The 15,077-nt window shown below is 44.9% G+C and overlaps 2 protein-coding genes across 4 annotated transcripts in view; both read left to right on the top strand.

The window, feature by feature from the left end:
- TSEN54 (tRNA splicing endonuclease subunit 54) overlaps positions 1–15,077 on the top strand; it is a 121,818-nt gene that overhangs the window by 58,979 nt on the left and 47,762 nt on the right. The window lies entirely within an intron of this gene.
- LLGL2 (LLGL scribble cell polarity complex component 2) overlaps positions 1–15,077 on the top strand; it is a 68,011-nt gene that overhangs the window by 37,092 nt on the left and 15,842 nt on the right. For all 3 annotated transcript variants that reach the window (XM_063120283.1, XM_063120282.1, XM_063120284.1), the window contains exons 9-16: positions 21–75; positions 1,190–1,344; positions 5,432–5,649; positions 7,959–8,026; positions 9,461–9,614; positions 9,760–9,864; positions 13,220–13,512; positions 14,485–14,623. In XM_063120283.1, the coding sequence (XP_062976353.1) occupies positions 21–75; positions 1,190–1,344; positions 5,432–5,649; positions 7,959–8,026; positions 9,461–9,614; positions 9,760–9,864; positions 13,220–13,512; positions 14,485–14,623 (1,187 nt within the window). The remainder of the gene's footprint in view (positions 1–20; positions 76–1,189; positions 1,345–5,431; positions 5,650–7,958; positions 8,027–9,460; positions 9,615–9,759; positions 9,865–13,219; positions 13,513–14,484; positions 14,624–15,077) is intronic.

Here is a 15,077-nt window from a genome sequence, read left to right on the forward strand (position 1 = left end):
AAAAAAATCTGCCTTTCTAGGTCCTTTTCCTTGCAAGGCCATCTCCAAGATTTACTGGCAAACAACAAAGAACGGGTAGGTACTTTGGCAGATAATACAATGCTGCCTATTCTCCTAAGATGCTAGAATGACCTGGTAGTAATAAGAGCTACTGCTTGCTAGCAATTTGCTGCCAGCTGAAATGTCACCAGAAGTCCCTTGTCTTTTTATAATCTGAACTTCATGAGACTGCTTCACAAAATGTGTGTGTGGGCGGTGGGGGGGGGGAGGGGGAAATGAAATGCCGCTATTACATTTTTGTTTAGGTGGTCCATAAACAAATAATCCTAAAACCATTAAAATTCCACATTAAAACTAAACATCACTTTTTTAAAAAAATACCAGTTAAAGCAGCAAATACAACAAACAGCAGCTAAAAACCAAATGAAAGGTCTTCAAACCATTAAAAGCATGACAGGACAGAATCAACTTCCCCAGACACCTAAAAGATAGTATAGATGCCAAGTGCCAAGTGATCTTGCTGTGGGCAAGAGTTTCACGATCTGGATGCCATCGCAATGAAGGCCCTCTCCACCGGTGGAAAGTGACAAGGGGTGTATGGCGAAGGACCCTTAATTTTGATAATTGATGAATAAGTTCATTTGCGAGTGAGAAGGTTGTTCTAAAGATCCTGGCCCCTGGCTAGAGACTTTTAGAGATTTAATTCTAAATATTCAAAAGGCTGTTTTGGTTTTTATCCAAAGAGAAAATCACTCTGTCTCCAGAATGGTTTGTCTTCCTTCTAGCAGTGGAATTCTTTACCTTGAAAGAAGGTGCTGTGCAGAGGAGTCCTTGCTTACCTTGGGGTGGTGGAAGAGAGATGCAACACAGCATCCATCACATCAGAAGGCCTGCCAGCTCACATTGGCAAGAGTGTGTGGCGGGGGAAATCAGTGGGAGGGAATTCGCTATGCTAGCTCTAGGGGTGGCGTCCTCTTTGTGGGGAATGTCAGGGAAACAAGGAGTCCTTGAACCTTACAGATCCATAGCCTTCCCCCTATGCCCCATTCTGGGCCCCACTACCTTCGGAACATCTTTCTGCCACTGCCCTTTCCCCATAGAAAGGGACATCTGCAGCATCCTCCAGAGCTCCTCAGCAGCAGCTTAAGATTGCTGCCTTAATCTTACATTTTGCTTTGTTTCCTTTAAGGCTACCTTATATTATTTTTCAAGGAGGGATGCCACGGGCAAGCTACGGTGACCGGCATAGCATTTCGGTTGTTTACGGCAATCGGCAGACTGCCTTTGACTTCACTTCCCGGGTGATAGACTTCTTTGTCATTGCCAATGCCGATCCATTTGCAGGTATAGTAGACTCCCTAGGTCATTGGTTCTGTTGTCCACCCTGTCCACCCTTCCCCGTGTTAGCTCTTGTGCACTGAGAAAACCAACTTAAAGGTGAAACAGCCAGAATACCCATTCTGTGGATGCAAAGCTGCAGGACGGCTTAATTATTTGCAAACCGGTATGCTTTATTTTTAGTTTACACAAGGCTGCTTCATACAAAGCCCTGAGTCTTTCTTTATCTCAGTCCTTCGCCATCCCTGTTTTGTTTTCAGACGCCACCGGACAGAAGGAGCAGTGAACTGCCTGCTGCATTCCTGGGGCGGATGGGGGAGGTGCAAGCGCAGAGGCCCATAGGAGTGTTGCCAGGAAGGGCAGTGCAAGCTGAGCTCCTCTGAAAGTCCGGAGCCTTAGCAATTTGTCTTAGTTGATCAGCTGCTTGCTGCCAGCCGTCCGTCTAACAATGCATGCAGGAACTGAAGGAGGAAGCTGTAGCTGCTACACGCTTTGTCCAGGAAGTTGTTCGATAGTCATCTGAGGTTTCTGTGGCAGGCCAGCTTCCCTGTAACTGACTGCCTAAGCCTAATGGGCATTTGCCTCGGCTCACCTCGCTTGCCCCTTAGTTGGTTCAGCAGAGTGTGAGAGTGGGTCAGCCATTGTGTACCAAATCCACTTACGTTAATGAGTAACGCTTATATAATTGCACTTCCAGTGTTGGGAAGCTCGTTTTCCATCTATTAAACGTCCACGCTCTGATCATTTGGGGTTGCTTCTTAAAAGACCTCATGTAGTTGGAGATCGAGTACAAAAATGCCTTGCATTGTGTCAGTTGTGAATGGTGCATATATCTTGCTGCTCCCTTCCCCCCCCACCCCACCCCGGTTTCTAAATTGCACGTGAGCAGGGCATCCATCTTTCCCACTTGCTACTTCAAAGGGGATTAAAGGGAAAAGCAGCCGCTTTTCCCGCGCGTGCCTCATCCATAATTGATATTCTGTGCAGGTGTGTTGATCTCTGATATATGTGGCGCTGTACAAAATGTACTGCAAGAAGTGGCCCTGAAAGGCCACTCAATACTCCCACTTGGTAATTTTGGAACAAAAACAGCCGTGATTAATAGCGTTCGGCAAAGCCTGTTTCGCTAGCAATATCAGCTTACAAAGGACTTGGTGCTTGAGGCTTTGCAGATGATGGAGGTGTTCTAAATATATTGCCTTCAGCATAGGGTGGGATGTGTGTTGCATTGGTGCAAGCTCTCCTGCCACCTCAGGTGGGAGAATGCAAGCGCACCGCCGCCATCACTTCAGCCCCCACCTAGTGCCACATCACAGTCCCACACCCACCTCCCATCACTTGCTCTCTGGCTCACTCAGAGGGTGGACAGGCTCTCTGAAGAAAAAGTGGCCGGCGTGGCTCTTCAGAGAGCTGCCAAGCCCAAATCCCTGGCTCTGGAAGAGCATCTTTCCTCTGAGCCAGACATTGTGGGATGGGTGTTCCAGGACATACCCTGTACCGCAATGGTCTGTACTGAGAGGATCCTCCGAGTGAGCAGGCGGGAGCTCTCGTGGAGAGCCCTCGTGGCTGCTCTCCTACTGCAGCATTTGCCACAGTGGGAGGGGGCGGGCAGTGGGGCTTTCTGGGGCACCTGCTGTAGCCCTGTTGGGCGAGTGACAGCTCCGGAGAGCCAAGCCCACGCCGCTCTCCTTCTCCAGAAATGCAGTGGTAGCAGGGCGGGAGTGAACTCGCTGCACCGCCAACTTAGGTGGGTGGGTGGGGATTCACCTTGCCTTTTGCAATGGCCGGTCCTAGATATAAGCTTAAAGGTGAAAACTACATTTCTCCCACTCCTGCTGGGTGGAATCTTTGCTTATAAAGGACATGGCACTGGTTTCTTTACAAAGGCTGCCGCCTGATTAAAGAGAGACTGCAGCGCAGTCATATGGCTGTTTAGGCAAAAGGAAGGGTCACATTGTTTTTAATGTATCTACACATTACATTGAATATGTTACATGCAGCTGACCCTCTCTTTCTTTCCTCTTATTACAAAATAAGTGTGCAGAACCCTGATCTAGATCAGAACCACAACATGCAGGGGAAAGAGGATAAGATCTCTCCCCTGACTCCCCCACCTGGTGGCTTTGCTTTCTGAAATTTACTTTCTCCTCCCCCCCCCCCTCAACATTCCCATTGACACCAGTGTATGAATGGCATGTAATAATTTGTTGCAGGAAGTTGCTTGCTAAACTGCCTGTATCCATGTTAAATTACTGCAACATAAAAACATAATGGTGTATTGGTTCAAAAAACATGACTTTTTTCCAGTGTGTGTAGGAAGAACCACCTGTTTCTAAGTTCAATTACAATATTACACGCTCCAGGTAACATGTGATGCTATAACAGATATGCATTTGACTTTTCTAAAGAAAACCAATGATGAGCTGCTACAGAAGCATTTTCTAGGTTGTAATTAAATTCTTCTTGTTCTCAAATAGATCAACTGTACTCAGAACCAGCAATGCTGCTACATTTTAAGCAGCTTAGTTTGCTGGATTGGCCGAAGTTCCTAGAAATGGTCTAACACAGAACTAACTGGGTCATTGCTAAGTATGCACAGTGCAGTCTGTGATAGGGCTGCAGGTGAAAGACCCCCTCAGCTGTTTAATTCTCATCTCAAACAATAGATTTCCTAGTCTCTTGGGGTCATTTCATGTGACATATTTGCTACACTGATAATCTTGGATAAAGCTTGTAGATAGTCATCTATTCAGTGTGGTTGTCGGTTTTTCGTCACAGGAACTTGGACCAGACAGTAAAATAAAATTTAAGCACTGTGCTTCAGAGATTCGTTGTTGTTGTTGTTGTTAAAGGGATTTTATACCTTGCCCTTTGACAGGTTCCCAGAACAGCTATGGGGAAAAATGAAATTCAAACAAAAATGTTAAAAACATTATGTGAGGGTTGTTTAAGCCTCGCATAACCAACACTCGTTAGGTTGACATGACATGACAACCCCTGTGCAAGAGTTGGATATGCAAAACAGTGCCTAGAGGCACTGTGACTTGTTGTCCAAACCTGGTCTCTGTGTCTTGCCTTTCTATTTAAAGAAAAAAAAATCCAAGGCAGCATTCTTAGGTCCAAAACAGATGTGACTTTAAATTCATGTTTAGCAGCTGTGTCTTTTTTCATATTTATCCTAGAGGAAACATGGGCTGATCTGGATCTTAAAATCCAGTGCGGTGTAGTAAACATTCTTAAATGTTTTATTATTATTATTATTATTATTATTATTATTATTATATTTCTTTTCCTAGGTTTTACAATGTATGTTTTAAACTTTGTAAGGCCGCTTTGAGGCCCAGTATTGGGCAAAAGGTGGGATACAAATAAATATAATAATAATAATAATAATATATAATAGAGCATTGGTCTGGGCATTGGGAGATACGGGTTCTAGTCTCTACTTGACTATGAAGCTCACTGCGTGACTATGGGCCAATAGCGGACTCTCAGCCTAACCTACCTCACAGGATTGTTGTGAGGATAAAATGGGGAGGAGGAGAACCATGTAAGCCACCTTGGGTTCTTTGGAAGAAGAAAAAAAGAATATAACTGTATTAATTAATAAATAAATAAATGTCCCCACTCCTTATGCTAGGGTACTAATCCAGATTGGAACTCACCCCCACCCCCCGAATCTACTCCAGAGTAAAAATGAAAAACAACATAGCTGCTAGATATGGGTTTTTGGTTGTATGTATTTTGGCCCTTATACACAGAGTTACCCAAGTGGTGGGAAAATACTGTGTGTGAATAGCCATGATGGCTGGAGGTGATGGGAATTTTAGTTCCACACTTCTGAGGGCACGAAGTTGGAGAAGGCTACCCTTAACAAAGGATCTATCAACACCGTCGCTTGACTCAACCACGTGCAGTGCTTATGCCGTATGCACATTTAAACTCCTGGATTCTGACCTGCTGAATCCCTGGTTTAGATAAACGCTGCTACTTGTCGTGTTCGTGTTTTTTGGTACTTCATGCTTGTCCTCCACCCATCACTTTGTGTTTTTCCACAATGAAAGAATTGTTACATTGACTCTTCTTCCTGCAGAGTTTGATGACCCATCTGCAATGGTGGTGCTAGCAGAAGAAGAGCTGGTAGTAATAGACCTCGTGTCTCCAGGGTGGCCGTCCATCCAACCTCCATACCTTGCGTCTCTCCACTGCTCGGCCATCACATGTTCCCATCATGTCTCCAACATCCCTCTAAAGCTGTGGGAAAGGATCATCAGTGCTGGGAGCAAACAGAACTCTCAGTTCTCTAAAATGGTACGGCTTGCATGCACTTGCAGAGCAAGAATAACTTTGAAGTGAACATATGATGTAGTACTGGATTTTGAGCTGCAATGTAAAACTTTGGAGGTAGAAGGTATCCCTGCTTTTAGCGGAGTGTGGGAGCAAGGAACAATGGCATTCCAACACCAAAAGTTCTGGATAGGATCACACCCCCAGTACAGAATCTGTAACTCTGTAAGAAAAAAGTACAGTACTTTTTAATGTGGAATAAGGGAACTCCTGCAATAACCCTGCAAATAACTCTGCTATAGTGTCAAAGAGCATTCCTTGTGGGTGCTCAGATAGCATGGAAGGGGAAAACCTGAACTTCTGCATTGCTTTATCTGAAGCCTTGGCCGCTATGGGGTCTAGGAAGAGATTAGCAGGAGCTGAGGGCGGGGGTTTGGCTTGAGATCCTTCCAATCCTCTTCCCCACCACCACCTCTGCTCGCTCCTCCTCATCTCTGTCCCTTAGCTTTGCATGTCTTACTCTTTTTCCAACTACTCTGTGAATCTCAGTTCTTCTTTCTTACAGAAAAAAAGGAACTAAATTATGTAACTACAATAAACCTTGCCCAGTTATGCAAATAACTTTGCAATAAACCGGTTACAGGATTTAGAAATCTTATTTTAATTTGTGAATATGCAGGGAGGGGATATAGCTCAATGGTTGAACACATGCTTTGCATTTAGATAGTCCCAGATTCAATTTCTGGCATCTTCAGGTAGGGCAGAGAAGGATCCCTGTCTAAAACCCCAAAGAGCCACCTGTCATTGGGGATGTTCATATATTTTTTTAAAAAAACAATGCTGAAAGAATATGTGAGGTGGGGGCATGTGGGCTAGTCCAGCCCCCACTACTGATATGTGCTGTGGCCACACTCCCTAGTGCCCATGGCAGAAATGCTACCCTGCCAACAGTGTGATTGGCCCACATTGGAAAGGCCTCTATGCATGTAATAATGTGTAAACATAGTGAGTTAACTAAGAGGTTTCCCATAGAGCTCCATTTAAAGGACCCTGGTTGGGCCAAAGACCCTCCTTGCATGGAGGAGCGCTATGTGCAAACATCCCTACACAGTGGTGTAATGGAGCTAGAGCTTTCAGGGACACAGCACTGGAATATTTTTATTAATAGGGATGCTGAGCCATCTGCCACCGCCACCCCACCCCAACTCCGAATCCACTGTACCCTTTGAGCTTCCTTGCAGTTCTCACAGTAGCTTGGGCAGAAATAGATTTCCCCAACCTTAAAACATTGTGAGCTATCCCTGTTGTAATGCAAAGTGTTTTGGCCTGGTCTTGAATGGGCAATTAAGAGCCATTGGCTTTTACAAAAGACCTGCTCCTGGTGAAGATGAGAATGGCTAGAACTGGTCTCTTAATATTATATGGGATCAACACAGTTGCCTGCATTTTTGGACTCTTCTTGAGGCATGGCTCTAGAGACTGCTATGAGAATCGCCTGCACTTCAACATTTAACATTACGCTAACAGCACAGGTGTATTGTCCTTTCCCATTGCAGCTGAGCTCCTTTGTCATGGGATTCATGTGAACTTCCTTAGTCAGTGTAAATTACAGGTGGGCAATGTTGGGTAGCGAAAGAGAGAGAAGAGGTGTCCCTGCCTGCCCGCTCTTTGCTTTGGGCCCATTTACTGCCAGTCATACGTGGTCCCTGACCACTTTCCCGCATGGAAATGTCAACCTCGAGACTCCAGAAATGTTGCTCCCCCTTGGAACCATGCTGAGCTAGACAGACCAATCCTATTGCATTGGTATAAGGCATGTTCCTAAGTTCCTCAAGCTAAAATGGATGTCTAGATCCCTTGATCACAATGGGCTCTGTCTCTGGACAACTGCCGGACTCTGCATGTGCATCTAGATGCAGTCAACCCAGCGAGGCCTACTCTTGTGCAAGGGAGGTCAGGGCATCTGAAACGGAGAACATTTTTTAGCCTGACCAATTTGCAGTAAACACTGGCCCAGTTTCAGAATGCTCAAGCAGTTAGGGCTTGCAAATACGCTGAGCTTTCTGCAGCAGCTGCTGCTTACAGAGAAAATGTAGGTTAATGGATTACCTCCAACCTTATATTAAACTTTAGCAAAAAGAAATTGGCTAGTAAAACCTTAAGAACTGATGTCTAATCTTAAGCCAAACAAAACCTAATCTGTGTCAATTTGGTCTTTAATGTTTTCCCTGCTTCCTCTCTCTCCCTCCCCCCCCCCTCATCCCTTCATTGTATATATACTTACAACTTTACCTACAACAAACATATTCCTGTTGCACTTTCTGTTTTCCTAGCCATGGCCAATTAATGGAGGCACCAGCAAGGCTCCTGACCCACCCCAGCGGGACTTGCTTCTTACAGGGTAGGTATACACACACAAATCCTCCCTTGGGTTTATTCTTGTGGAGGCTTTGATTTTGCGGTCTCTTGCCACCTCTGCTCAGTCAATCTGAGATGGTTGGCCATAGGGTGAGGGTGACTCCTTGTGCAACAGTAAATAAAACTGGGAGTAAAAATAACTGGCCATTTTGAGGATGGATCAGTTAGTATTTAAAACGTAATTGGTAATTGACTCTTTTGACAGCACAAGGTTTTAAAAGAAAATCTGTGATGTGTTTTAGATTTGTTTGTTTTCAAATCTGCTCAAGTGAATAGGATATGATGTTGCACATGGTCTGACTTTTCCTCTTTGTGTGTCAGGGTGGGCAACCTGGGCCCTTCTAGGTGTTGTTGAATTCCAACTTGAGGCCCCGTATTGGGCAAAAGGCAGGATACAAATAAATAAATAAAATAATATAACTCCCATCATCCCTGATCATTGGCCATGCTGGCTGGGGATGATGGGAATTGGGAGTCCAACAACATCTGGAGGGCCACTGATTGCCCAACCCTGATGTATGTCTTCATCTGCACACTAAGTATGCTTTTTTTGCTACTCTTCATCTGGATTTTTTTTTTAAAAAAAGGATTCTTAATAGCCTTGTGAGATTTGTATTCCTGTCCAGATTCCTGATAAGAATTCTCCCGCTTAAGGGTCCAGGCATCCTGCCAGCCATGCTAAAGAGATGCTTTAGCATATAGGAGCTGGGATATTTGGTGTTTCTGAGAACCAGATGTAGAGATGCTGTGGAGAGATGATTAAATGCGAGGGACATTTCATCAGGCCTCATAAAACCAAGTGGTATATGCAAACTAATTTCTGAAATGTTGCTTGCATTGCAAGCAGCCGTGAAGTGGGAAAGGATGAATCCTGATCCAACCAAATGAGTGGTTGTGTCATGCCTCAAATGCAGCTGAATGAAGTTGTTTGTCATTGCAAACGCCCCAGCACTTAAAGTGGTTTATAGTTTAAACTAGGGGAAGGCAACTTGGTGCCCTCCTAAAGTTTTGGACTGCAACTCCCATGAGCTCTAGTCAACATAGCCAATGGCCAGAGATTCTAGAAACTGTATTCCAAAATGTCTAGAGGACACCAGGTTGCCTTCCTCTGGTTTAAAATAGTGTCTAAGATGTGATACGAAAGAAAAGCTTGAGAGTCCTCTCCAGCATTCATCGGTTCTACAGGCTATCATGGAAGAAGAAACTTTTGTAAACCACTGGGCTTCTTGAATAGCCAGCGGAAATTTAAAATATCTTTTTAAGCACCAATATTGATTAAGGATTGTCTTCCATGCTTCCACGCATAAGGGTTGACTGGATTAAAGTGGCAGATAAACATTCAGTGTGTTTTCTTACCTGGAAGGTGAGCAGGGATGCTGGTGTGACCTGCCTGCCCCTTTGATTCTTTTCCTGCCAGGCATGAGGATGGCACAGTGCGCTTCTGGAACGCTTCTGGTGTTTGTCTGAACCTCCTGTATAAGCTGAGCACAGTGAAGGTGTTCCTCACAGATGCTGATCCCAATGACAATATGAACCAGATGGGAGAGGACGAATGGCCTCCGCTGCGCAAGGTGAAGTGGCCTTGGCTCAGCTCAAACCCCCTGAAGCCAAAGCCTGCTGTCTACTATATAGAGCTGCAGAGACGCTGCGCTTTGCAACTGCACAGCTAGCTGTGTGCTCATGTGCTCTTTGTTTCTTGTCTCCCTGCCCTACTAGGTTGGCTCCTTTGACCCTTACAGCGATGATCCCAGACTTGGGATCCAGAAGATCTTCCTGTGCAAGTACAGTGGCTACTTAGCCATAGCAGGGACAGCAGGGCAGGTACTGAAATGCATCAAAAAGATTTGGATGGGCTGTTCTGAACTCTCTGAGCAGCAGCACAGAATCTCTTGCCACCACATTGCATAGATGAAACTGTTACACTTGAAAGTGTCACTGCTTTCTATATCTTTCCTTAATTGAGAGATGCAGGAACTTGAACCTGCCTAGATGCTTACGCTCTCTCATCTGTAATGTCTTCTCTGCAAGCCCAGCAACTTAAAGGTGTGGGAGGTGGAACCCTTCTGGAAAGTACTCAGTTACTGTTTTGTGCTCTTGTGCTGCTCCCTAGCTTAAAAGCAGGTTCTGGGGCAAAGTCCTGGTGAGCTCACATTGAATTGCTAACATGAATACAGAGGGAGACACTGTCACACATTGACCTGGTATTTGCTGGGTTAACTTTGGGTTCAGATGTCATGAAACAATCTAGGAATAGGAAGCTCAAGCTAGTGCAGAATGCAGCAGTTCGGCTGCCTGTTCACTACTGGGCCAGGTTTAAGGTTCTAGTACTAGTGAACAAAGCCCTAAACAACTTGGCACCAGGATACCTGAGAGAGTGCCTTCTCTTCTATCAACCTGCCCCGTCACTGGAGTCATCTGAGGTCATGCTCCTGGTGGTCCCACATGGATCTATGGTCCAATTGGAGTCTGCCAGGAGAAGAGCCTTCAGTGTGGCGGCTCCCTTCCTATGGAATTGCCTGCCTCTGGAGGGCAGGCAAGTGCCAACTTTGTATTCCTTCCAGTGCCTCCTGAAAATGTTGTTCCAGGAAGCTTTCCCATAATGACCAGCTGCGGTTTTATTTGCACTTCATTTCTTTTCAAATTCTATTTTCATTCTTTCATTCTATTTGTTCGCCACTCCAAAATTCTTGAATTGGGAGTGGTATATAAATACTGTAAATAAATAAATAAAGTAAATCCGCAAGGGCTTGCATACTCCACTCATCACCACAATTACTGGGTAAAGCAACCAAGCAATTTCCACCATGACGTGCGAATCAGATTTATACCAAACCAAAACTCTCCTTTAACCGTGCCTCAGCTTGCAGGATGCATTGTAAGTTTCCCTCTCATTCATTTTGTATCATGTACCCTGATGTAGCTGCCAACTATGCAGCTAAACCTGTCTTTGACTGTCTGCTTTCTGAATTCTTGTGCTGTTTTAGTCAGCTGGATTCTGTTGCTAATAGTGAACACACGCCTACTAGCACTGCAATGTCTGTATAATGGAACAAGTTGGAAAGAGTGTTGTGTCAGCTGGCACTAGGCCAGCCTTCCTGAACGTGGTGCCCTCCAGATGTTTTGGGCTACAACTCCTACTGGGAATGATGGGAGTTGTAATCCAACATATCTTGAGGGGGCCAGCTTCAGGAAGGCTGTACTCGGCAAACTCTTCCACTAGCCAGCGGACTGTGTGGGCAATGTGAAACCTCTGGATTAGCTTTCAGATTGTTGCTCCCTTCACATTAGAGTGTTTTTTTCCACTCCCCATTCAAAGAGCATCAGGAAGAATCCTTGGTTTTGAACTACTTATTTATTTACAATATTTATATACTGCTCCCCATTGAAAATTTCGGAGCGGTGTACAAGATAAAATTAAAACAGAATAAAACACTTTAAAATGGATTTTTAAAAGAAGCCAAATGTACAGTGAACCGTAGCTGGTCATTAAGGAAAGGCTTCCTGGATTAATGACGTTTTCAGGAGGCGCCGAAAGGAATACAAAGTTGGCACCTGCCTGACCTCCAGAGGCAGGGAATTCCATAGGAGGGGGGCTACCACGCTGAAGGCTCTTCCCCTGGTGGACTCCAATGGGAGGATGAGTCTATGTGGAACCATCAGGAGCATGACTTGCAATGGAGTAGCCTTCATCATAGACATGTCTAGTAGATCCAAAGTGAAGTAGCCTTGTTCATAGACAGACATGTCTAGCGCACACAAACAGTCCCCGCTGCAGTACACATTGATCTCTTTGTTGCGTTGACCAGACAGGACCAATGCATAGATGTGGCTGAACATACAGTATTTAGTTTGCAGAAATGGTGGAGCAGATAATCAGGCAGGGAAGCCCAACTATGACAACAGGAATAAATCCTATATGCATGACCTTCTGTTGTTATGTGTGGAACTTGGGTTTCTTTTCAGAGGTTTTATAACCTTCAGAGTTCAGGTTATAAGGAAGTCACAACTTGCCCTTATTGTTGTGCCTCCTGCTCTTCTTTTTAAAACGAATGTTCACATTGAGCTGTATCAGATCATCTTTATACATAAGCTAGATTGTTAGTGTCTGTTTTGGTTTTCATCTGAAATATGTTCTTCGGAGTACATTCCAACTGGATATGTGGGGAGGAGGAGGATGGGATATGTGGGGAGGATTTTTCCAAAAGCTTTTGCATGAGTCACATAAGCATTGGTCTCCATGTGGGTTTCTCAAAATAGCTGCATCTCTTCAGATTCATGCCTGAAAGCCTGTGTCTCCAGGGTTTCAGGAAGTAGTCTTTTTCTCAGCCATACCTGGAGAAGGACCTTCTGCATGCAAAGCAGGTGTTCTACCAGTGAGCTTTGGCCCTTCCCCAAATGCCTAATTACTATTTTACTCCCCTTTAAAGGCTCATAATGGGAGAATATAGATGACCCGTTTAGCCAAATGGGCAGCTTCCTAAAGTCTGCATGTAACTCCTTGGTAAGCTGGTCAGCCATAACATCTTGGCAGATGGTGGCAAGATTCTTGTCAAGCATCCACCCCAGATCAGAAAAAAGAAAAGCAGTAGTTTGATGGATTTCTCTGTGCTGCTGCTGGACAGAAGCATTAGATCACTGGCTTATGAAGTAGATTCACTGCATGGTTCTCAACAGTAGCTTTCTATGTTGTTTTGTTGGGATTTTATTGCTTTTACCACTATGATGATGATGATGATGTAAGATGCTTTGTAGGCAGTTATACTAAGAGGTGGGACATGTATCAATAAATACATAAAATAATAATTCTGTTAACATGCAAGTATGCTGCAATAATCACCTGGTAAATTGCTGTCTGTGTTACATCATGACATACACCACTAAAAGTCTTGCGTCCTGCCTTTATTCTAACATGGCACTTTGTCATTTTGACTTAAAATTGTAAAGAAAGAAAAGTGTTAAAAGTTCTGGCCAAAAGTGAATTTGATAGCTGGAATTCCCTCCTCGCCAAAGCGAAACTTAAAACAAGTGAGGAAATGGACAGGATGCAAAGATGTTCCTCAGTGCTTTTGTAGTAAAGGCCCAAGGCGCTTGTCCTAGGGAGATGGATGGAGGTGTTTTGCAATGCTGAGATTTCAAAACGCAGTCCTGAATAATTACCTCCCCCACAATTTCCTAGGTACTTGTGATGGAACTAAATGACGAAGAAGCAGCTCAAGTGATCGACCATGCGGAAGCAGACCTTCTCCAGGACCAAGAAGGCTATAAGTGGAAAGGTCATGAACGGCTGAAAACCAGAGATGGGCCTGTTCGATTTGAGCCTGGTTTCCAGCCATTTGTCTTGATCCAGTGTCAGCCACCAGCTGTAGTTACGTCACTGGCTCTCCACTCAGAATGGAAACTTGTGGCCTTCGGTACAAGCCATGGCTTTGGGCTCTTCGATCATCAGCAGAAGCGGCTGGTCTTTGTCAAGTAAGCTAAGTCTGGGTGGGTGGGAGAAATTTAAAATAAATATTCTTGATTCTCACAATATAGGGTTTGTGTGTGTTTAAATAAGACTTTCCTCCCAAACTAGTGTTGCAGCATGATTAAGAGCTCAAGCAGTGAGCTGGAAGTGCTGGGATCAGGTCAGCCAGGGAATCACTTAGGTAAAGCATTATCTCTCTGCTGCTGTCCTCTATCTGCAATAACTCTCCCCTGTTAAGTGGCTCCCTCATGTGTGGATACCTAAATAACAACAGAGAAAAGGCTGGAGTAGGGTCTCTGCAGTTGGGTATGGATCCCCAAAGTATTCAGGAAAATCTAGTTTTGGGGAGGGGGGGCTGTCTTTCCCCTAAACCCTGCAAAGCAGCTCAGATGCAGCAGACATGTTAGCCCAGACCCAAAGGTAGGGAGCTAATTATGAACCATGAGCACAGCTTAGACAATACAATTGGGGCTCAGACAGTCAAACGGCCCAAAAGCCCAACATTATTCTCATGCTTCTCTAGTTGCCTCGAGAACAGAGAGAGGCTAAGCCCCTGAAGTGATCAGTATGAGGGAGGAAGGTTCCTCCCCATGAATGTTACAGGGGATAAGACCCTTCTGGGAAGGTAGTACTAGTGTACCATACAGAAAGGTAAGGATCACCAAGCTAATGCATGTGAAGTATTACATAAATACTAAACAATCATATAATCATGCCACAACAATTAATAATGAACAATATAAAGTGGGTAGTTTAGAGCAAATTTGATTTTTTTGAATGCCAGTTTCTCTGGAAGGATGGCTTTTTAGATCTCGGGCACTGGCAATGGTCCTATGTTGTCTTACACACAATTTCAGGCCTCTCTGTAGTAAAATATAATGACCCTCTCGCTGGGTTTTCTGTGTCTGACTTGCTGCTTAGTGAGTAACAGCTGGCCAAAAGGGAGAAATGAACCAGTCCTGTTGGCTTCATCCTAGGTGTACCCTGCATCCCAGTGACCAGCTGGCCTTAGAGGGGCCTCTTTCCAGGGTGAAATCCTTAAAGAAGTCCCTCCGTCAGTCCTTCCGACGGATGCGAAGGAGCAGGGTGTCAAACAGAAAGCGGCGAACCGGTGAGGTAAAGTGATGTGCGGCTTCACCTACTCAGTAAAGCCTTTCTCCTGTGGCTCATAAATGTGGAACAGCCACCACTTACATCAGCCTTCCCCAACCTGATGCCCTCCAGATGTTTGGACTGCAACTCCCAGCATTCTTGACCATTTGCCATGCTGGCTGGGGTTGATGGTTGCTGAAGTCCAAAACGTTTGAAAGGCACCAGAGTGGGGAAGGCTGACTTACAATATTGCATCTTGGCCTTGTCGCTCATGGCACTGATCTCTTGCATGAGGAAGGGATTCCGGCAGCCAGAGTTTGAGTATTTCCCTCGAAGTAGAGGTAAGGTGCGCAGTGCTTTCACGTTTCTCTTCTGCCATCTTAAAGACATGCAGAGAATGAAGTATTCAACACTGCAACATCCTCTTTCTCAAAAGCTTTGTGTTGATCAGAGCAAGGGTTACCGTAGCGCTCAGCTT

Source organism: Elgaria multicarinata, chromosome 3 (assembly GCF_023053635.1).
Source record: "Elgaria multicarinata webbii isolate HBS135686 ecotype San Diego chromosome 3, rElgMul1.1.pri, whole genome shotgun sequence".
NCBI classification, from domain to species: Eukaryota; Metazoa; Chordata; class Lepidosauria; order Squamata; family Anguidae; genus Elgaria; species Elgaria multicarinata.